Source organism: Osmerus mordax, unplaced genomic scaffold (assembly GCF_038355195.1).
Source record: "Osmerus mordax isolate fOsmMor3 unplaced genomic scaffold, fOsmMor3.pri Scaffold_209, whole genome shotgun sequence".
Classification (NCBI taxonomy): Eukaryota; Metazoa; Chordata; class Actinopteri; order Osmeriformes; family Osmeridae; genus Osmerus; species Osmerus mordax.
In genome coordinates this window covers 1-23,272 of record NW_027120521.1, presented here as the reverse complement: position 1 = coordinate 23,272, position 23,272 = coordinate 1, and the positions used below count along the sequence as shown (strand labels likewise).

At 46.5% G+C, this 23,272-nt stretch overlaps 2 protein-coding genes across 2 annotated transcripts; both read right to left on the bottom strand.

Annotated features, from left to right (window-relative positions):
* Positions 1 to 403: 403 nt before the first annotated feature.
* LOC136939513 (XK-related protein 5-like) lies at positions 404 to 4,791 on the bottom strand (the record flags this gene model as incomplete). The annotated part of the gene is made up of 6 exons (XM_067232137.1): positions 4,662 to 4,791; positions 3,593 to 3,776; positions 2,081 to 2,265; positions 1,624 to 1,836; positions 758 to 927; positions 404 to 515 (listed from the first exon to the last, which is right to left on the bottom strand). Coding segments are annotated over exons 1-6 (961 nt in total), but the record flags the coding sequence as incomplete, so codon positions are not given.
* A 1,104-nt stretch (positions 4,792 to 5,895) lies between these two features.
* On the bottom strand, positions 5,896 to 15,347 carry LOC136939512 (PR domain zinc finger protein 1-like). The gene is made up of 8 exons (XM_067232136.1): positions 15,327 to 15,347; positions 15,101 to 15,157; positions 14,323 to 14,589; positions 12,278 to 12,397; positions 10,101 to 10,356; positions 7,558 to 8,585; positions 7,269 to 7,397; positions 5,896 to 6,784 (listed from the first exon to the last, which is right to left on the bottom strand). The coding sequence occupies exons 1-8, from the start codon at positions 15,345 to 15,347 to the stop codon at positions 6,212 to 6,214; spliced, it is 2,451 nt and encodes an 816-aa protein (XP_067088237.1). The 3' UTR covers positions 5,896 to 6,211.
* Between the last annotated feature and the right edge of the window lie 7,925 nt (positions 15,348 to 23,272).

Below are 23,272 nucleotides of genomic sequence, written 5' to 3'. Positions count from 1 at the left end.
GTCCTTGTCCGTGTAGAGCTTTGTATGTGAGGAAAAGGACCTTAAAGTCAATTCTGAAGGTAACAGGGAGCCAGTGTAAAGTAGCTAGGACAGGACTAATGTGTTCTCTCCTTTTAGTTTTGGTTAATAATCTAGCTGCAGAATTTTGAATGAGCTGTAGTCTTTCAGTGGTTTTCTTGGGAAGACCAGTGAAAAGTGCGTTACAGTAGTCCAGCCGGCTGGATATAAAAGCATGAATTAACTTCTCTGCATCATTTTGGTTTATGAATGGTCGTACCTTTGCTATATTCCTCAGGTGAAAGAAAGCTGTTTTGGTCACTTTATTAATGTGAGAGTTGAAATTCAAATCTGAGTCCAGGATTACGCCGAGACTCGTCACCTCTGGTTTGTGACTCACACTTACCCAACAAAAAGCTGCACAGCACAGCTGTGGGGAGGGTCAAGCTATCCCACGATGCCTCACTGAGGAAGTCAGAGGCAGCCAGCAGAAGAGTGGCGTTCTCCAGCAGCATGACCTAGGAGGGACAGAGGTCACAGCATTACGTACACAGAACAGGGACTGACACAGTGGATGAAGTCAGCGACTGCAGAGTCAGGAGACAACTGGGGGACACTGCTGTGTACGTGAATTGTAGGTCACAGAAAAATGCAGCAACAAACACAGAGGGGGAAAAAATGGGATAATGATGGACACAGAGACATTAATCACGCTAAAACAAGCTCTTGTGGGCCTTGTTCCAGCGGACCACAAACGCACCACATAGAATCCGGCCATGCGGAACCGCGAGGGTCCGTCTTTGACGTTGAGAAAGAGGAAGATGTGGACCAACCCCAGGGCACTGTTGAACAGACGCCAGCACCAAGGGCCTGTACAGATGTCTGGTTGCTGGGAGACCAGCCAGAAGGAGGCGGTGAGCCAGTGGAAGCCTGAAGGACAGATTAGAGATCTGAGTTACATCAGTTTGTGGGACATGAAGGAGAAGACAGCTGTCTCCTTGTAGAGTTAATTGTGATGAACATGCCACACACTGTTTTGTACTGCTGTGTTTATTTAATTTATTTATTGTTTGTGTTTATGGTACTGACCTGAGCAAAACAAATGTTCCTTTGTGGACAATAAAGAACATCTATTTATCTATGCCAAGAGAAGCTGCCTGGAAAAACCCATTGCCTCATTATCAGTGCCGGTCCTTCCTACAGGCGACATAGGTGGAGTCAGGTGGCTGAGCCGTTAGGGAATTGGGCTAGTAATCAGAAGGTTGCTGTTTCGATTCCTGGCCGTGCCAAATGACGTTGTGTCCTTGGGCAAGGCACTTCACCCTACTTGCCTCGGGGGGAATGTCCCTGTACTTACTGTAAGTCGCTCTGGATAAGTGCGTCTGCTAAATGACTAAATGTAAATGTAAATGACATAGGCAGCATAGGGCGGCATGAAAAAGGGGGCGGCTTCCCGAGTGCATACAATTTTCAAACGAGTGTGTCGAGACAAACCTTGCCTAGGGCGCCAAATGTGCTATGACCGGCACTGCTCATTAGACCCCTTTGACTAGGACTGTTGCTCAAATTCCAAAGATTTTTTACTTAATCCTCCCAAACTTGGCATAATTGGAAGCTCTCTCTCACCTGCCACGCCAAGGACCCACCAGTTGAAGACCCGGGCAAAGAACATGAGGCTGGCCACCCTGGCGCCGAGCATGCCGCCCCTCCACAGCAGCTGGCACAGCAGGGCGGCAGGGGGCATGGCCAGGTGGCCCGGTCGGATCAGACAGCACGCCCGGCTGTACAGCACCACGGCCCAGGACAGAGACAGAAGGCACAGGCCACAGCACATGGCCACTGAGGGGAGGAAGAAGAGAGAGACGGAGAGAGAGCGATAGATAGATAGAGGGATAGAAAGAGAGGGAGAGACAGAGCAGGAGAGAAAGAGAGAGAGTGGGAGAGACCATAGTAAGAAAACCCCTTTAAAGAGTATGGACCCAACCCTAGTCATATTTCCATTCTATTCTATTGAGTTCCATATGATCATATACAGTCCAAACTTTCTCCCACCCTCCCCAGCCTTACCTAGCGGCTGTCTTACCTGGAGACATGAAGCCAACATCTGTGGCCACCAGGATATACGTCTGTAGCAGGGTCTGCGGGAGGGTGAGCAAGAGCGCCTCCAACAAGCGGAGGGCAGAAACATCAGCCTGCTGCATCACTGCGGCGCCAAGTTCCCCAGCCGAGCCCTGCATGTACCACACTGACAACATACAGTCCCATAACCTGCCACAAGAGAGAGACAAACACCAGAAGACTGAGATATAAAGCTTTAAAGGGGTGATTGATTGCAAAACCGATTTTACCTTGTCATAGTTGAAAAATTATAATTGGTGTGTAAAATAGACATACAGTGAACCTCAAAGTCCATTTAAACCTCTTTCATATCAACATTTCACTTCTCACTACTATTTTGAAACTGCAACTTGCAAACGCTAGCTTTGAAACAGTGCAACTTGTGACGTCACAAGTTGCAGCATCAACTTTGTCATGCCCCAAAATTTACATTTACCCGCACTCTGGTTTTCTGGTCCAGGAACATAAACGGAGGTCGCATAGATCTCAGACACTTTTTTAGCTAGCTGCGCCTGCTCTGTACTTCCACAGGAATTACAAATAAGAACGTTAATACGTTTTCAAGATATTGAAAATGGAGCGCCGTAAATGCAGTGTTCCAGGCTGTATCGGGAATCCTGACACTTTTCACCATCTTCCCAAAGAACAAGACACTAGATGTTTATCTATGGGAATATCCCTATATATTAATGCTGATTTGCAAGGAATTCAAGAACAGCTATATAGCGAAAACACCTAGATTGTAGGCATGTAAACTAGTTTAGTTTGCTAACGCAAGAGCATAGGTAGAATGTGTGATGATTTAGCCTAGTTTATTGGCAATGGGGCTAACGTTATTTCATGTTCCTGACTGTGTTTCATTCAAATAAATAACCCGTGTTGTCATGTAAATCTACAATTCAAGATGCATGTTTGTCCAGATCTATTTTTCAGCAAGATAGCTAGAGCTAACTGAAGCTGCGTTGAATTACGATAGTTTGTTTGCTAAGCTGTAGTGCTAACGTTACCCACCTAAGGCGATCCTGTTTGCTTCGACAACAGAAGTGGAAACAACTAATGCAATAATTTCAAATTATATCTAGTCAATCTGTTGAAAACAGTGTTGTGTAGACACAATAGATTTATTTGTTCATTTTTATTTCAAGTCTCCACCTTCGTTGTTTCAGTGAGTGCTGTTGGCCGTGTTGCGTCTTTGCTCCGCAGCTTCACTCGTTGTAAACCAACCAATCATCGTGCAGCTTATCTATATATTCATGAGCTTACCATAAAAGGAGAAAACCTAGCGTTTTTTCCTGGGAAAATTTCACTGGATGTATCAGGGGGCATAGAACAGCACCCGGGCCATTTTCAGCCCAACCAATGTTACATACCCTATTTGGAGACCTTAAGGAACAGTGTGAAATACCCCCAAAAAACAGTCAATCACCCCTTTAACAACACATAAAGTCTGGCCGGTTGAGATCCATTCGGGTGTCACCTTTTGAAGATTCCCAAGTGCAGTATATGCATGACTGACAGGAAGCATGTCCTCTCATCACCGTCGTCGTGGTACCACTTCAAGCTTAGCAACTGGGCGGCGGTCCCTGGCAACAGCAGTCCGAGGGTGAGGCCTGCCCACTGCATGTCCTCGTTCCATAGGTAGAAGCCTATACAGTACATCACTGTGGTAACCCACACACATGCACAAACACACACACTTTCAGTATCCTCATATCTGAAAATTCTTTGCATCATTTGAAAAAAGTAGGCAATGGTGTGTTGTAGTAATTTCTAAAATAGGAAATACATTATTATTTTAATTGGATTTTGTATTTAAGAATTGACAACATTTATATGGTTTGTGGAGAACATTCACACGAGAGTAGCCTACACTAGCTATTGGACATACTGGTTCGTTTCCTTTGTCGTGATCCCTATTACCGACTCCATCAGTGGAGCCTTTGCGGTAGGGTATTTTTATCCTGTTGAAAGGCATCCGTGTCGAGGACAAAAGTGGCTTCACCCGCACCCATTCACCTCGTCTCTCGTGTCCTGCCCGTGTCATTGATCTGCTTACTCATGAATCTCACGAGCACCCCTGAACTCACTGCACGTCCGTTTCCAGGACAACGGCAGAGGGAATGGTGCCCCATCGAGCGCTGAATGACAGATGCTCAAGACAATGCTTGTGTAGACCATATGACAAACAGTTTTGGAGGACTGTTTAGAGTGTCATTTACATCCTAGCTACTTCTAATATCTACAGTAACAGTGTATGTCCACAATATATCACATAACCGTATTTGGCTCTGTGTCTGGGTCATTTGCAGGCAATATACATCAAAGTATGGCATAAGGGATGCACAAGGTTAGTACTAGAGTAGATGATAGAAGCGCACCACGATCTGTCACAGAAGCCAGTCTAGCTAGCTCGCCAAACCCGAAAGTAGATGCATTACAATCGGACACAAAAGCAATACTGTGCAATTCAGTGTTGGGTGGAATGAGTTAATGTAATGTCACTACGATAACGTTAGCTAGCCTAGCATTCATTCAGATCCACTTACGCGCGCTTCTTTCGGCAACGATAACCAGCGCCGACGCACCAAAGAGGATTGCCTGGCACCACGCTATCCAACACCCGGTCCGAGCTGCCGAGGGCATCGTACGGGCGAGCGGCCCAGCGGCTATCAAGATACGCTGATGTGTAAGTCAAATTCAACCGGGATCATTTTTATTGCCATCCTTGACCCTGGCAGATCCGTTAGCTACCTTCTTTTGGCTTCTGCCTGCCTCCTGTCAAAATATCTGACGTCACTGTACGGTTTTAAAGCGGTAGCGTTCCAGTTGAAAGTGTACTGTACTATCCTGATGGTCACCTTGGCTTTCGCATCATCGATTTCTTCATCACGATCCAAACTTTCCTGAATATCACTTCTGTTGTTTTAATGTTGTGTTGGCTATGTAATAATAAACTGGTTTTACCATAGCCCATAGTTTTGCAGGTACCTTTTGACAAAAATAGTATTTCTTTCTTGAACCTGTAGGAGGAATAAACCTGTTTAGGAATAAACTACAGCGTCCACATGTGTATGAAGAGAGAGGATAATGACATGGAAGGTACCGTGACCTAAAGACTTCTCACCCCAACTACTGTCTTTGGTCACAGCTTGGAATCTTATGTTGTTTCCTTTGTTCTGAAAGATGGAGGGATGAAAGGAGGGAGGATGAAGGAGTAGGATTGGAGGATTAGCCTTCCCTATTATTGAGAAGCCCTCCTCTTCGTTACATTGAAATTGTGTTGCCCATTGTTATGCAGCACTCTGTTCTATTGGTCTATGAGTGTATGTGTGTGTCTGTTTATGAAAAGGGGTGTATTACCCTCATAATTGTGTGTCATTCTATTCATTTGTTGGTGACACATTTCATGGAAGCCCCACACCACTATTGAATACATAGTTACGTGAGTATGAATGACATCCAAACTTTTTTCCCTGCACATCCTCAGGATAACGATTAATACAAATAACTCACATTGCTAAGTAGTCTTTATCAAAAGTGAATTTCCTAGAATGTTTTAATAATAATACTGTGTGTGGGTGTGTGCGTCCATGTGTGTGTGTTGACATTCCCCAAAAAGGTGAAAGCTCCCACAGTGCCAAATGCAGTCTGATACACAACCCTGGAGACCACAGGACAACGCAGTCTCACATCAGCACAAAAACATTATATTAACACATTCGCAAAGATAAATATAAAGTAAGGCGTGTAATTTTTTATGCACTAAAATCACATCTCTTCAGTTACTCCACATGGGAATTAAATACAAATAGATATTAGGAAACTTAGTAAACCCTGTTCAAAATATTGGACCTCCCAGTCCACAGTTCACCTGCTGTGGATTCCTTAAATTACAACAAAATGGCATAATAAATTAGGGTAAGGGATATGTATGATTAATATGCATAGACACATTTATGTTATTGGGTTCGGGTTCTTGTTGCAAAGGCCCACTCCTTAACATTGTCCAGAGATGAGAGGGCTCTAAAGGAGGTGTTCTTTAAATAGGTCAGCTAACTCCCAGAGATAACAGATGATGGATGACATGAGCAGTATTTCACACCTCTGAGCTACAGCCTTTCTCTTGTTTGATGTTGGTCGGATCATGAGGTAGAGTGCCGCTGTGATGCAGCCTGAGGACCGACGATTTCCTCGCTACTTCGTAGCCGTTATGTTCTAAAGACAGCGTCTCGCCAGTGCAGCCCTGGTGGCTGGAGGTCACCAGCTCCCTTTCCTGAATCAGAGTGCCGATGCTCCCCTTCTCCATCTCTGCTTCGACCGCCATAGTCTCCAGGCGCTCCGCGGCCTCGCTTAGCTCGAACCTGTCGATCTCTGCATTGACGCGGTGGAGCTCTTCCTGCAAGAGGCCATGGGGAAGGTTTGAGGAGGGGGCCGGGGCTGGACAGAAGCCCTGGAGATGTACCTGGAGACTGCAGCGGTGGAGGTAGGAGCGGTAGCAGTGCTGGCAGTGGTAAGGGCGCTCCCCACTGTGGAGGCGTTTGTGGAGCTTCAGATGGACAAACTGGGTGAAGCGCGCCGGACACAGCTTGCACAGGTAGGGCCTCTCCCCAGAGTGGAGTCGCTGGTGGGTCTTGAGATTGCTGGTGCTGCTGAAACGCTTGTGGCACACCTGAAGATGGAGGGATTCAGGGTGAGGCATTGTGTTTTTTCTTGGTATTGGTGAGGTGTACAGTAGAGCTGGTGGCTATCCGACCTAAAGAGCAATGGGACCTGTTGGAACGCGATGTGTGGGCCGGGTTGGTTACGTTACTGTTGATCATCTGTCCATCATCGTATAAAGCCCGCCCTGACAATTTGATTGGTCGGAACAGCTCTTGTTCGGACATAGTTTTTTCCCAACCGAGCGACCCCAGACCCAACTTCCCGGCCAAATTTTTTTGTGGGTGGGCTAAGTTTGGCTGGCACCCAAGCTACATAACACCCACTTCCTTGCGAAAAAATTCTAAATGCATTAATGCACTGATGCAGTATTAGAGTAGACCAACTTCTCTAGTGACCCTGAAGTGATCTCTTAGGGAACAACAAAGGATACTGGTCCAGTAAATGGATATGCTAATGGACATGCAAAGCATGGATCAGTAGTGTCCCTTTACCTGGCACTCATGTGGCTTCTCTCCAGTGTGAACCAGGAAATGTTTCTGCAGGTGAGCCAGCTGAGTGAAGTCCTTACTGCAGGTCTGACATCGGAAGGGGCGCTCGCCACTATGCACGCGCAGGTGCACCTGGAGATGGTAACAAGAAGGAAAAGATGGAGAGAGATGAGGGGAAATAGAGATGAAGAGGGACATGGTTACCCCTAGTTGCGTTTTCTATCTGCCATCAACATAAGTTGTCGTCGTACGGAAACCCTGATGGAAGGCACCGGGAATATGGTGAGCTGACCTTGAGGTTTGACAGCTGCCCGAAGATCTTGCCACAGATGTTGCACTCGTACCGGATCTTTCCATTCTGCCTGCTGAGGGGATAGGGGAGGGTCTTGTATCCGATGACCCGCCCTCGCTTGACCTTGCGGAGATCTGCTGCCCCCCCAGCTAGATGGCCGGACCTCAGAATAGCAGAGGTGGACTTGGAGGGCAGGCGGACTGAGGAGACAGCCAAGCCCATCGCAGGTGAACCTCCGCTGGGTGTGAGAGGGGACGATACATCCCTGAGGGAGGTGGCCATGGATGAGGCACCGGAGGTAGTTGGAGGAGAGAGATCCTCGTAAGGGAAGGATGGGGAATGCTTCAGGTCCCTGTAGCTGTCCTCTATCCTAACAAGTGGGTTTCTGAGGTAGATATTAGTTGAAGTTGTGAAGTATTCGAAATCTTTGCCTCTATTTGTCAGAGTGCAAGTGCTGCCTTTGTTGCTATTGGTCAATGCTACAGGAAGTGCCAGGGGTGTATGCTCACTGGCTGGGGGAGGGGGGAAATGCAGATAACCTTCAAAAGAAAGTAAGGGATGTGGAAGATGGGATTGAAGTCTATCACTGAAGAAGGAGTATGGTTGAGGTAGGATGTTGTTGAGGCTTTGCGGGTAGGGAGGAATGAGGTAGGGTGCATGCCGTAGACCTGTGTTTGATTGACCAGACAGAGAGGACTCTGGGTAATGTTTGCCCATGGCAAGAGAACCCAGGTTATGCTTGACAGGGAAGTGGATATGGGGTGCTACAGGACCACTTGCTGGTCTACTGGGGGTTGAAGGGCCACAGTATCTGACAGGTTTGTAGCTGGGATGATCGAGGAGGTCCACGCAGGGGTGGATGGGGTAGACCACCTGAGGACACAGGGGGAAGACAGGGTGCCGGGATGGGGGGCTGGTGGGCCTTAGGGGGCTGGAGGTGGGATGATGCTTGGTGGGCTCCTTCCTGAGGATTTCCGACACACTGTATCCTCTCTTCTCTGAGGTATTTTCCTGACTCCCACTCTGCCCTGCAGAACAAATCACAAGACAGACACGTATATTCAACTCTAAAGTCAATAGTTCTCCTGGGAAAGGAAACATTCTGGTCTTCATACACAAACTGAGTATCAACTGAACTTGCTGTGTAGGATTACCTGGTCGTATCTACTCTCGCTTAGTCATCGGTGTCATACCAGTACAAGTGACACATTTATAGGTATATGCCATTCCTGTGCAATCTAGTACCACAGAAACATCAGACACTCATATCAGTCTACGATCACACACTGATACACACATACACTGCACTGCTGTTAGTCTGACATTACCCCTGTGGCTTTCACCACACATACAGACACACACACACACTCAAGGGAGAACTCCAGTATAACCAGTAATTGTGTCAGTGAGATGAAAAGGACAACTAAGAATGTATGTCTGTCTACTATATCTGTGTCAGTGCACATCCACATTTGCAGATGGTCTCATAAAGAGTCACTGGCTGGGCCCTGTGAAAGCTGACACTCCGGGTAAAACAATAGGGTCCAGATCAAGAGACAAGATAAGACTGAGGCTGCAAGAGAGGCCTGCAAGATGTTACAGAAAGCAGACCAACCAGCAAGCTAATGGGGGTTTGCGACATCCGTCAAAAGCACTGTGCATACGTGTAGGACTGGGGCACAGATATACACAGACACACATAAATATATACATACAGACACACCCTTGTTTGTGGTGTGTGCCTCATGTGCCTCCCTACCCCACCACTACCCCCTATCCTGATATCCTAAGAAGTGAGCTCTTGGCAAACAAACAGCCGACACTCAAAGAGATATTAATCTGTCAGCGGGTCGTCTCTTCAGGAAGTTCAAGTAGTCACTGGAGCACATCCTCCCCCTCTTCCTCTTCAAGACACAAATATAGGGGTTGTGCCAGAGAGCTGTCATCACGTCAACCAAGCTGAGTTGCTTCACTCTTAGGGCCCTATCTTGCACCCAGCGCAATTGACTAGTTACACCGACACATGTCTCATTCCTATTTTGCACCCGATGCACAGCGGACTTTTCCTTCCACAGACGCACGTTGGTAATTTAGGGAATGGACTTGCGCTCCCGGGGGCGGTTCAGCGAAAAGAGGAGGCGTGTTCCGGCGCAAACGTGGTGCTATTTTGCAGTTTCAGAAAAGATATCCGCCACAGACCAGGAAAAATGTAGTTTAAAGTCAGTGGCGCTTTATTCAGATGCTATTTTAAGGGCGAATGCTTGGCCCGTGCGCACTGCTGGCAAGGCCAGGGTCTTCTTCCTGCGAAGCTGTGTTACATTGTTCAAATCAAAGGGGCGTGGAATTTATGATATATAAAAAACAGTAAAGAGTATCACATAATTGGATTGCTTGGGTTCTCCCATGTAATACAGACACCATACAGAAGAGACTCATTGAGGGTTTGACTAAAAAATATGGGATTGGATTCGTTCGGACTGGATCCAAACTACAACGTCCCACACAAACATATACACTCACACACACACACACATTCTTCTTACCCATCCTCTCCGTCACCAGCCGTCCTGGGGGTGGAAGGCAGTTGAGGCGTTGTGCAAACTCTGGGCAGTACCACACCAGCAGCTCCTGGCCTGGGCACACGGGCTGTACGGTGTAGAAGTAGATGGCCATGCCAGTCTGGCATGCTGCCAGGTTCTGCTCTTCCGGACGACACGCTGGGTTGACATACCGCATCCAGTTGCTCCTGTCCTCATCCAAGCCGTCCAGGATGTGATGCAATCGGCCTTCGGAGAAAACCTGGAGGGCGAGAATTGGAAAGGAAGTTTCAATGACTACACTCACTCCCTGTTCATCCCTTTTTACTCTTAACGTAAGACATACTTTTCTATTCACAATGTTTGTTTTTTGTGATTTTCCTGAAACGGTGCAGGTTTTTTTGGTTGTCTCCTGGAAAGAGGACATTGCAGCTTGCCCAGTGATAATTCACAACTGAGCATGCTGACAGCACTCTGATTCCTGATAGAACTTTCTACATCCACCTCATTGCCTTACTGTAGTTGGTACATGAATCAGAGTGGTGACAATTAACCTTCTAGAACAACAAACTAGAGGCTCAATTGATGTCTACTGACTAAATTGATGTCAATAAACTTAATGAGAGCCTTTTATAGGTCATATAATAAATGTATTTCCTTAGATCATTTAGTTTTTCTTTTAAATTCTTTCCTGTCTCCCTTGGAGATATCGTAATCATGAGTAGGTCATGACTAAAGGGCCATAGGTTGTTTAGACACATGCCAGCACTTGAGCGATGCCACAATGACTCAAGCCCTTTAGTCACAGTTTGGTCTTGGCCAGTGGTGTAGTGGTAACGATTGAGGTGGGTAAACTATGAATTTTATAATTTATTTATTTACAGGGTCGTCAAGCCCCCCCCCCCCCCCCCCCCCCCACGCATTGACCGGACCGTGAGACACACGCATTTCAGCCCCTTCACAGAGGCTTGACAACCCTGTTTATTTATTCATTTTTACGTTTCATTAGGCCTATTTGGATGGAACCAGTAAGGTTGGCTTGTATCTGCATCATCGTAATTAAAAGAACGTTAATAATAGTAGGCTAGCCGTTTGTCCCTGTCTTAATGTGATGTTGTGCAAACCAAAACAACGTTTACAAACGTGAATTGATCACTCTGTACTTGAGGCCTTTTGCGGGCAACTGTGGGAGTGGGAGCACTCGATGGTCTCTTCAAAAATCGCCTGATATCCATGGCTAATTAATCCATTCCGAACAGGTAAACTAATCCACAACGTGTGTGTACATAGCCTACTTCGTGGATCCTGATTGGTGTCGCCGCCGCAGCAGCAACGCATTGAATGGAGGGTCACAGACCCTACAGCGCAGATGAAATGATTCAGACTACAGCGTTTATATGTTAAACAATATGAAATTTAGTCTTTGGTGTTTTAAAATTACACCAAATTTATTTCGGATTATTCCAACGGCAGAATACGAGGCGCAGGGAACTTAGATGTGCGTAAACGCGCATAAACGCTATTTAGAGGTGGATAAACGCAATTTCTGCAATTTAGAGGTGGATAAACGCTATTTCCGAATTTCGGGAGGTGCGTAAACGGTGTTTACGTGCGTTTAGCCCCCACCAAATCCCTGGTCTTGGGTCCATGCCATTTTTGTTTCAATGTTATAAGTTATGTTATATGTATCAGCGCCTACCACAAGAATTTCAATGCCCAGTGTGTCCTTGTTTGATCTGTGCAAATGACCAATGAAAGACTCTCTACAATATCGTGTCATCACTTATGTTTGTAAGATCAAGTTGTCACCTGCTGGCTCAAAGCCACTTCCTTGCTTAGTCAGTATGAGAGACAGTGCACACGGGAGTGTGTGTATGTGTGTGCATGTGTTGATGTGTGTGTGTTTGTTTGTGTGTGTACCGGCAGCGAGACAATGGCACCACCGGGAAAAGCAGAGAAAAGGAGCTGCCGCAACAATGAAACCAAACATCCGTGTGTTTGTGTGAGTGTGTGTATGTGGGTATAAAGGCAACACACATGGAAAGTACACCAACCAAAATTAACCAACAAATGCCTTTGCTCTCACAGACATCATACAGGATGTCAGAACACAACTGTCCACCCGCCCCTCCCTCGACACCCAGTTAAAGATAGAATGTGGCTACATGCTCCCATTGACTTACCCTCCAAAAGTACTTCCTGTTTGCATTCTTGGGGACCGTTTCATTGGTGTAGCTCTGCCCAACCAGGGGGCCGAATCGTGTCCCCTTTGGAATAAGCTCAATGCTGGTCACTCCAAGCACCTGTCCAACACACAGAAAGAGATGTCTCAGACACAAAACCATGGAGTCATTCAGAGAATCTGGCATAAATGAGGACAGCCATGTGCAAACCTCATTAGATTGATGTGATTCTGTAGTAACCAGTCGTACGTTTCAAGGAGTTAGATTAAGATCAAAATTGGTTTACGTGAACAAGCCACAAACTAATTAAAAAACAACTGCATGGTCATAGGGAAACCATACTGTATGTCAGTGGAATTCAAGAAAATAGATCAATCACCCTTATCTTGACACATACAACTGAATAAGAGAGTGGTGTAGTTGCATCAGAAGTATGGAAAAACCTCTGGCACATGACAACCTTTCGATGTCTCCAAAACGGATTTAGCTAGGTAGCCTTGCTCTCATAATGAATATTTCATAAACTAATCCAACGGGTTGTCCCTCAAGCACAGAGCGCTATTAAAGTTTTACCGTGACTCTTGTTCTCGCACCTGCAGGCGTGAAACTTAGCCCCTGTCTTAGGCTTCCGAAACAGGGGAGGCGGGAGGATACGGTGTCAGACACACCCTGAGCCATCAACAGCACCTTCAGGTCTGTCAAAGGAAATCCAAGTCATTGTAATGCTATGTTGTCTCGCCTTTGAAATGGCCGATACTGTACAGTAGGGATGTACTGCAACCAAATGGTAGAGTGTATATCAGACCTGGTACTCTACTGTAGGGATATACCGTATGCTACAATTTGCAACAGAACTGGGTAAATACATCCATTGCTCGAAAGGTTGTCAAAATAGTTCTGTCTTTTGATTTGCTCCAGTGCTTTCTACTGGAAAACATTATTTGCGAGCGCAACGAGCATTTGACTGTATTTGCAACACTTTGTATCATCCTGTGCCGTAGACTTTAGTCGCTAGACTGTGATGAAATGCATTGTTATTGTTTCTTTAGGAGCAAAAAATATCACAGACATCACACAAGCGCCGGCACTCAGAGACTCAGACACAGATTAACAAACGCACACACACCCACACACACCCACACACACACACACACACACACACAAAGGCCCAGTCTTCGACTGTAACTAATGTGTTTAAACAAGAAACCACATGGGCCCATTCAGGCAATCGTCTTCTTATATTGACAGGAACAAAGAGTCTCCCAAGGCCCTCAACCCAAACATACTTTGATACTTCCCTATCTCAGTCCGCCCTCCCCCCTCCCCCACATCCTCCTCCGTTAAACATCAACCACCTAGTACTTTCACGTCGATCCCCCCCGCCCTGCTCCGACCTACACTCCTACTGTAACAAACGGAGGGTTATTTACGACCACAAACCCTGAGGTGCATCCACGTGTCTCAGTTTTCACGGTTTTAATGGCGTGCTGTGGACAATGGGGGCCGAGAATCCTGGGCAGCTACTAATCATGTGACCTCAGGCTGTGTTCTGAGGGCCCAGGCCATTGTCCGGCCCGTCTCCAAGACGCGCTCAGCAGAGAGAGGAGAGGAAAGGCTGAGTTTAGACAACAACTTGTCGACCGTTTCCTCCTACAGAGGAAGGATGGGGGGGGGGGGGGGGGAGTGAGGGAATGACGGACGCTGATTTGGACACAAACACCCCTCCTGCATGTCCTGCCATCCTGGCATGAAAACAAGAAGAGAGACGTACGCGGTGTTGGGGAGTGCAACGACGCATGTATGTAAGGCATGAACACACACACCTACAGTATAGAAGGCACAAACACACACAAGTACAGAAGGCACAAACACACTTGTACATAAGGCATGCACACATATACACACAGATCCACATTAAAATACACACATGCACATTCTCACATAAACATACACACAGCCACACAGTCTCAAATACAAACATGCTCTGGACTTTAGTCACAGGAACAGCAATCTTCAGGATAGGGCGTGGTTTGTGTCATACGTACTTCTGTGGACTCGGGACATCGCTTGAAGGCCAGGTTCCTCGGTAGAGACCTCTCTGCTTGGGTCCTGTCCTTGTCCCCCTCGGGGTCACTGTCCAACAGCTGGTCCTTCACCGTGTACGTGCACCTCTCCTCGAACTCGGCCTCGCTCCATGCCGTCATATCCACGTCCCACTCGACTGTCATTGCCGCGGTGGCGAGGACGACCCCTAGGGTGCTGGGCGACCCCTCTGAGATGAGCATGGCTGTGTCGTGCTGGGAGGCAGAGGCCTGCAAAGAGAGAGAGAGAGACAGAGACACAGACAAAGACAGAGAGAGAGTGGAAGATAAGAATGTAAAAGATTACTTAGGTGTGCATCAGGGCTGAGGAACATAGAGAAACCATCGTGTAGTTGTCTCTGTTGTAGTTTAGTTCTCCTGTTCCATTTAGTCTCATTACCTATTTCGGCCCCTGTCTTTATCTCATATCTACCCCCAATACCCCCTCCCCACCATGCCTTATCAACATTGTAGCAGAAAAGACAGAAACACAATCCTCAAGCATCACAAATAACCAGATGAAGCAAAGAGAGAAAGCTTTGTCTTGAAAATGAGCTAAATATGGAAATGCCAGGTGTAAGACTAAAGAAAGGTGCGGGAGGTTTGGGGTGAGGAGGGTGGGGTGGGGGAGTCCTTCCTAACTTTCCCACAACCGGAAAAACAAACTTCAAAGCCAGTCGCCCTGACCCATCGTCCCTTCTCCCGGTTCAAACAACCACCCCCCACACCACTTCCATTTCACGGGGCCAAACATCCTGAGGGTGCCCAGGAGGCGACCCCCGTCTGGAGATGGAGGTTCCTGTCACGCAACCAGGAGCAGTCGCACTTTCACAAGGAAACCAGGGCTTCCAGTGAAGCCAGACTTCTTCTGAGCTGAACTGGGACCTGGCACCCTGTTCCAGTCATCCTCTCTGTTACTCCCTCCCTTGCTCTTTCTCCATCTCTCGTTCTTTATTGGGTGTGCTCACGCCTTCGGCGAGCACAACCATTGTTCTCTCACATATATTATTGGGTGTGCTCACGCCTTCGGCGAGCACAACCATTGTTCTCTGACATATATATTATTATTATTGGGTGTGCTTTGCCTTCGGCAAAGGCACAACCTTTGTTCTCTCACATATATATATATATTTTTTTTTTTGCCCCCCTAAAACTCATAGACAACCTAGGTGTCAAAAGTTTCGTCTTGGTAGCGATTGAGTTGCTTCTATTGGGATTTACGTTCCGTTGCATGGTTTAGGCTCAAGTTAAGTTTTTGTGGCGAAAAGTGAAGCTAACGGTGGCTAATTTGCTAGCCACAGTCACTGACGTTACTAACGTCACTACGTCACTAACGTCACGACAACACGCGTGACTGCCTTTGGCAGCACATTCGTTTTGCATCTGTTAACTTGGGGGATAGCTAGGCTAACTATAGCTTTACTGCAAGGCAGCTGCAGAAACGCCACAAGCAAAGAGGCCAGGGTGATAACTATTTACTCATTTTACTTTGTGATATGACACACAATTGTGATGTGTAATGTACAATATAAGATGATATTATTAAGGAAGTACATATACTTTCGGAAACAGTAGTCTACTATTTCACTGAAGTATTAGCATCATGACATTATAGCCTGTGTTGCCCGGGCAACACATACTACAGTGGTCTATGATGTATCTGTTTTCAATCGTTAAAATAAACATTCCTCACATATACATTTTCGTTGTAGGATTTATTCTGACATTAGTAAACGATTTGTTGGTGAAATTACCATTACCTGTGGTTTCAAACCAGTGTAGCTCACTGCAACGCTGTAGCTTACGCGAGACACACTACAAAAACATCTACAGTACACAGCTGTTAAGGAAGTCAAACGGCGACAGAACATGTTCGGCACTCCCCTTACTTAAATCAAAAGTCTATCTAACTACTAACCTGAACTTCATTGCCACAGCCTAAACTTTGTCAATCTGTCATGAAAATAATTAATTTCAGCCTAAACTGTACAACGGAACGTTAAATCCAATTCAACCAACGCAATCGCTACCAAGACGAACACAGCAGTAGTCTAGTACTGTACCGTAGTAGTACAATTTACCGGGGCAGCTTCTCCACACAGGGCTATATCGCATTTTGCGTTGTTACTGACAATGATCGCTACCAGTGAGCTTTTTATGAATGAGCGATTTTCCACTAAATAAATGTCAAGCTTATTTACGTTTTGGGGGGCATATTTTCAGTTAGCAGATGGTACTGTTTGAATTGCGATTCCATCTTCTACTGCCGGGTAACGTCGTAGAATAATCTTCAAAGGGGGTTCTTTATTAATGAATGAATGCAATGAGTAGGCTACATGCCTGAAAATATCACGAGAAGGGAAAAACTTAAAATGACGTTTAAGTCATAGAGATTAGGTCAATTTTTACACCGGTCTGCCAAATTTATTCGTTTTGATTCAAAGATGAGGCTGCCTCTTGCAGGGGAAATGAGAAGACATCTATTTCATTCTACACTTCACTCGTATTTTCAGTTGTAAATGAGCAGCAAAGAAAAATGCTTTTAAATCTATGTAATCTTTATAAATAATAAGTATGCATTTTCATATAAAATATACAGAAATCAGTTGTAAAAATGTCATAAAAAAACGGACCCCTGTGCAACCGACGCAAGCAAGCACACCCTACAATTTCCCCAGAAATTGTACCCTCTCTAGTTATTATTTATTTTCCCACCCCTAAGGATCTGTCAATATTTGGACTACATAAACAAAGTTGATGTCAAAAGTTTCGTCTTGCTAGCGATTGAGTTGCTTGTATTTTTATTTACGTTCCGTTGCATGGGCTAAGTTGAAATTACGTTTTTGTGGCAAAAAGTGCCTTTTGTCAACAAAGGGTTCTCAGTGCTAGCCTACGTCATAATGTCAGCACACGTTAACAACGACGCATGGATACTACGTGCACAGATGTGCTGTTGCACAGCGAGTATCGTATCGTCCCTTACAAAAAAGAAGTATACTTCAAGTTTATTTCGTAAGTATACTTAGTATAAAAAGTATACACATTCTCAGTTCGATGATCGACTTTGTAGTCGTGTTGTCGGACTTGGGGCCGAATGTCTTGGACACTCGGGTGAGACTGATCACCACCTGGTGGTGAGTTGGCTACCATGGTGGGGGAGGACGCCGGTCAGGCCTGGCAGACCCAAACGTAATGTCAGGGTCTGCTGGGAACGGCCAGCAGAACCCCCTGTCAGGAGGGGCTTCAACTCCCACCTCCGGGAGAGCTTCGGTCATGTCTCGGGTAGGGCCGGGGACATTGAGTCCGAATGGGCCATGTTCCGGGCCTCCATTGTTGAAGCGGCTGACCGGAGCTGCGGCAGCAAGGTGGTCGGTGCATGTCGCGGCGCTAACCTTCGAATCCGGTGGTGGACTCCGGAGGTGAGGGATGCCGTCAAGCTGAAGAAGGAGGCCTATCGGACTTTATTGGGAGGCAAAAACCCGGGCATTGGGAGGAGTTCGGCGAGGCCATGGAGAATGACTTCCGAACGACTTCGAAAAGGTTCTGGACCACCATCCGGCGACTCAGGAGGGGGAAGCAGTGCACTGTCAACACTGTATATGGTGGGGATGGTGCGCTGCTGTCCTCGACGGGGGACGTCCTGGATCGGTGGAAGGAATACTTCGAAGACCTCCTTAATTCCACCAACATGCTTTCCGACGTGGAGGCAGACGATGTCTGGGGACATCGGGGGGGGCCCTTTTATCTCTGGGGCTGAGGTCGCAGAGGTGTCTGAAAAGCTCCGCGGTGGCAGGGCCCCTGGGGTGGATGAGGTCCGCCCGGAGTTCCTTAATGCTCTGGATGTTGTAGGGCTGTCTTGGTTGACACGACTCTGCAATATCGCGTGGACATCGGGGACAGTGCCTCTGGACTGGCAGACCGGGTTGGTGGTTCCCCTCTTTAAAAAGGGGGACCAGAGGGTGTGCTCCAACTTTAGGGGATCACACTCCTCAGCCTCCCTGGGAAAGTCTAATTAGGGGTCCTGGAGAGGAGGGTCCGTCGGATTGTCGAACCTCGGATTTAGGAGGAGCAATGTGGTTTTCGTCCTGGCCGTGGAACAGTGGACCAGCTCTATACCCTCAGCAGAGTCCTGGAGGGTACATGGGAGTTCTCCCAACCAGTATACACGTTTTGTGGATTTGGAAAAGGTGTTCGACCGTGTCCCTCGGGGGCTCATGTGGGGGGTGCTCCGAGAGTACGGGGTACCGGATTCCCTGATCGGGGCTGTCCGGTCCCTGTACGACCGGTGCCAGAGTTTGGTCCGCATTGCCGGTAGTAAGTCGAACTTGTTCCCGGTGAGGGTTGGACTCCGCCAGGGCTGCCCTTTGTCACAGATTCTGTTCGTAATATATATGTACCGAATTTCTAGGCGCAGATTGGGTCGCTGCTTTTTGCAGATGATGTGGTCCTGTTGGCTTCATAGGGCCGCGACATTCAGCTCTCACTGGAGCGGTTCGCAACCGAATGCGAAGCGGCTGGGATGCGAATCAGCACCTCCAAATCTGAGGCGATGGTTGTCGACCGGAAAAGGGTGGAGTGCAAGGGTCGGGGAGGAGATCTTGACCCAAGCGGAGGAGTTCAAGTATCTCGGGGTCTTGTTCACGAGTGAGGGAAGAATGGAGCTATTTACCAGTCGATCTATGTTCCTACCCTCACCTATGGTCACGAACTGTGGGTAGTGACCGAAAGAACGAGATCGCGAATACAAGCGGCCGAAATGAGCTTTCTCCGCAGGGTGTCCGGGCTCTCCCTTAGAGATAGGGTGAGAAGCTTGGTCATCCGGGAGGGGCTCAGAGTAGAACTGCTGCTCCTCCGCGTCGAGAGGAGACAGTTGAGGTGGCTCGGGCATCTGATAAGGTTTTGGGCACGTCCCACTGGGAAGAGGCCCCGAGGAAGACCCAGGACATGCTGGAGGGACTATGTCTCTCAGCTGGCCTGGGAACGCCTCGGGGTCCCCCAGGAAGAGCTGGTGGAAGTGACCAGGCAGAAGGAAGTCTGGGCCTCCCTGCTTAGGTTGCTGCCCCCGCGACCCGACCCCCGGACAAGCGGCAGATAATGAACGAACGAACAGTCGATAAAATAACCTTGTAATAAGCAAGAAGGTTAACCTTTACTATGTTCAAGGGATTTTCAAGGGACTTAAATGCATTTACAGATTCAATTACAAATATAGTTGCAAGCAGCAATGGGGTGGCCAAGCAGGTCAGATGACCCAGAAGAAACTTTCGACATCCTCAGAAGAGTGTTCTGAGTACATCCAGCAAGTTTGGCGTGAATCCATCAAAGATTTGCTGAGATACGACACAACTTTCTGTTTGGCGGCTCTGCTGCCGATTTCGATTGGCTGTACCGGACAAACGGTTTCGAAAATCTAAAATCATTTTGATAGTTTGTGTGAGGATTGCATTGACTATAGCTTGTAGCTTGACTACAGGTAACTAGCGACTGCGGTGTACCTGGCTTCCTTTGCAGTGGCTTACAGTCTCGCTAAACAGAGAATCAGAGACATGACAAGCTCGTCAGCTTGGGCTGGATTCAAACCTCTGACGTTGCCGTTGCCAGGACACCAACTTATCCTAGTGAGCGATTCTCAGTTCTGCAAATCACAGTTCAGTTACTGGGTAAAAATATAAGCAGTTTTTCCTGTGGCAAGCGGTTGTCCGATTTGTCCCAAGTTTAAACACCTGTAATTCAGTCCTATTTTGACATGTCAAGGGGATTGTGGTCTGACGATAATCTGTCCCAAATTTGGTGATATTTGATACATTTTGTAGGAGTGAACAAAAACGTTTTATTAATTCATTCAAAATGGCGGCATCAATTCGGCTGGTATCACAAGTTAACATCTGTTAGACACGGGATCGCCCCCCTAGAGGTTAGAGGACACATATCTACAAAGCACAATAAATCTGACTCTTCTTGAGTATAGATCCCCTGAGAATGAAACATGGTCATTACCATTATACTGTTAGACAGCTACTGTGGCATACCTGGCTTCACTAAACAGATAAACAAGTATCATGACATGCTTGATGACTGTGGCTGGGTTTGAACCTATGACCTTGCACTTCAGAGGAACCCATCTTATCCCAGTGAGCTATTCTCACTGCAGGGAAATGCTGTGTTCAGTTACTGTATAAAAAAAAGTAAGTAGTTTCTCCTGTGGGAAGCGTTGTCAGATTTGACCCAAGTATAAAAAGCTGTAATTCAGTCCTATTTTGACATGTCAAGGTGATTGTGGTCTGAAAATGATTTGATTACATGTCCATGAAAATAGGAGCAACGGCGAACAAGGAGTTTGTTTTTATGAAAATTCCAAATGGCCGACGCTCAAAATGGCAGACACGGGACAGTGTGATATATTTCGACTTAGTATGCCACTTAGAATCAGAAGAGACCAATCTTGTGATTTATGACAAATCTGTTCAGAAGTTATGATGCAAGAAATCTGATGCACTGGCTAGATGTAGCATCACTATATCGACAAAGCACAATAAATCTGACTGAGTATAAATCCCCTGAGAATGAAACATTATCGTGACCATTATGATTATACTGCTCGACAGCTACTGTCGCATACCTGGCATCACTAAACAGATAAACCAGTATCATGACATGCTTGAGACTTTGGCTGGATTCAAACCTATGACCTTGCACTTCAAAGGAGCCCATCTTATCCCAGTGAGCCATTTCCAGCGCTGAGAATTGCTGTGTACAGTTACTGTATACAAAAAGTAAGCCATTTCTCCTGTGGCACGCGTGGTCAGATTTGGCCCAAATTGTTGCCCCAACAGCTGTAATTCAGTCCTATTTTGACATGTCAAGGTGATTGTGGTCTGAAGATAATCTGTGCCAAATCTGGTGAATATTGGATACATTGTGTAGGAGTAGGGAAAAACGTTTTATTCATTCATTCAAAATGGCGGCCTCATCAATTCGTTTGGTATCACGCATTAACATGCGTCAGACATGGGATCTCCTAAGATATCACGAGACATAGGAATCACTGAAATACAACAAACAAATCAACAGTTATTGGTCAAAACACAATTTTGCCTATTGTAGCGCCCCCTAGAGCTCAAATGACCCTACCTTTTTCGGACCTCTTAATAACAGGGTCATGAATCCAAACACCAAGTTTGGAGTCAATGCATCAAAGATTCACTAAGATATGACCTCACTTCCCTTTTTCCGGATCAGTTGCTGAATTTGATTGGCTGTAACGGTTGCGAAAATCAAAGCTCCAGGGGATAACTTTTGTTAGGCTTGGTCTGAAGATCATCTGTGGCAATTTTGAAGAAGATTCGACAAGAATTGTAGGAGGAGTAGCGAAAAAACGTTTCTCCTTAACATTCAAAATGGCGGAGAATCTATATGACTGGGTATGACGTCATAGAGTGCGTTGAACTTGTCTTGATCCAGGGAATCCAATGATACCTCATTTTGGAAAATGCGGCATATGGTTCAAAAGTAACGTGTGTAAACACACCTTCAACTTTGACCCATTGGTGGCGCTAGATGGTTGTAATGGGAGACATGAAACTTGGTGAAATTGATGAGGGGACTGGTCCCAAAGTGTGTGCCAAGTTTCACTACTTCTGACAATACGGTTCTAGGGGCTGTCATAGACTCCCATGGCAGAAGAAGATGTGTAATAATAAGAAAAGGTAGAAACCCTTAACCCTCGTGCTGCCTTCGGGTCACATGACCCAAAGGTTCATAACGAACCATCGTTGTGTTTACCCAATTTTACCCAATACAAAAACAAATAAAAATAATTTTCTCTTAACCATTCCAACGTGGGGGGTCTGAGACAGCCCGACAGTTAAAAGAAAATGCTTCACTTTGTTTTTGTATGAGGTAAAGTTGTCGCAATACGACGGTGGGTCACAATGACTGATGGGTCAGAATGACCCGAAGATAACACAAGGGTTAAAATGCAAATCACGGAAAAACCTTCAGGAAGACAATGACGCCATAGGGTTCAGTCGAATCGTCTGCGTCTACGGAATCCGATGAAACCACACTTAACCCTTGTGCTGCCTTCAGGTCACATGACCCAAAGGTTCATAACGAACCATCGTTGTGTTTACCCAATTTTACCCAATACAAAAACAAATAAAATAATTTTCTTTTAACCTTTGCAATGTGAGGGGTCTGAGACAGCCCAATGGTTAAAAGAAAATGCTCCACTTTGTTTTGGTATGCGGTAAAGTTGTCGCAATACGACGGTGGGTCACAATGACTGATGGGTCAGAATGACCCGAAGATAACACAAGGGTTAAGAAAAACGGTCTCATGGTTCAAAAGTTATGGGCGTAAACGCACCTCCAACTTTGACACCTTGGTGGCGCTATAGTGATTCATGGATCGACATGAAACTTGGTGATAGTCAGGAGACCGTTCCAAAACAGAATCAGAATGGGTTTTTATTCGCAATGAAAGTTTGCACAGACAAGGAATTTACTTTGGCAGGAGAGCCTACCTAGGCAGCCATTTTCGGCGCCAACTAGAAAGTTACAGCATAACATGAGGAGAGGGGAGGAGAGAAAAAGGCAACACCCAGACAATGCTCCTAGAGGAGTACAGTGTGGGAACAGACAAAAACCTCAGCACATAAGCACAACAACATTTACAAAAACACGCGACTTGCAACGGGGAGTGGGGGGGGGGGGTAGACAAGCAGCATCTGGACCTGCAGCCATGGTAGGCGCTGGACACAGACCCGCCAGCCACCCTGGGGAAACAAGCAGGCGAAGGCGTTGGATGGGGGTGGTGATATCTGTAGTAGGTGAAAGTTAATGTGTGAGTAGGTCTGGGTTGGCGCCCTCGACCTAGGCCACAATCAGTCCGATTCTCCCTATGCAGATTGTGT

What these genes read in the sequence shown, in the direction of transcription:
- LOC136939512 (XM_067232136.1), bottom strand. Translation starts at nt 15,347, where the DNA reads ATGGTTGTGCTCGCCGAAGGC. An exon ending in GCTGGTGACGGAGAGGATGG is followed by an intron (nt 8,586 to 10,100) that starts GTAAGAAGAATG and finishes TTTGTTCTGCAG; the next exon opens with GGCAGAGTGGGAGTCAGGAA. An exon ending in GGCAGCTGTCAAACCTCAAG is followed by an intron (nt 7,398 to 7,557) that starts GTCAGCTCACCA and finishes TACCATCTCCAG; the next exon opens with GTGCACCTGCGCGTGCATAG.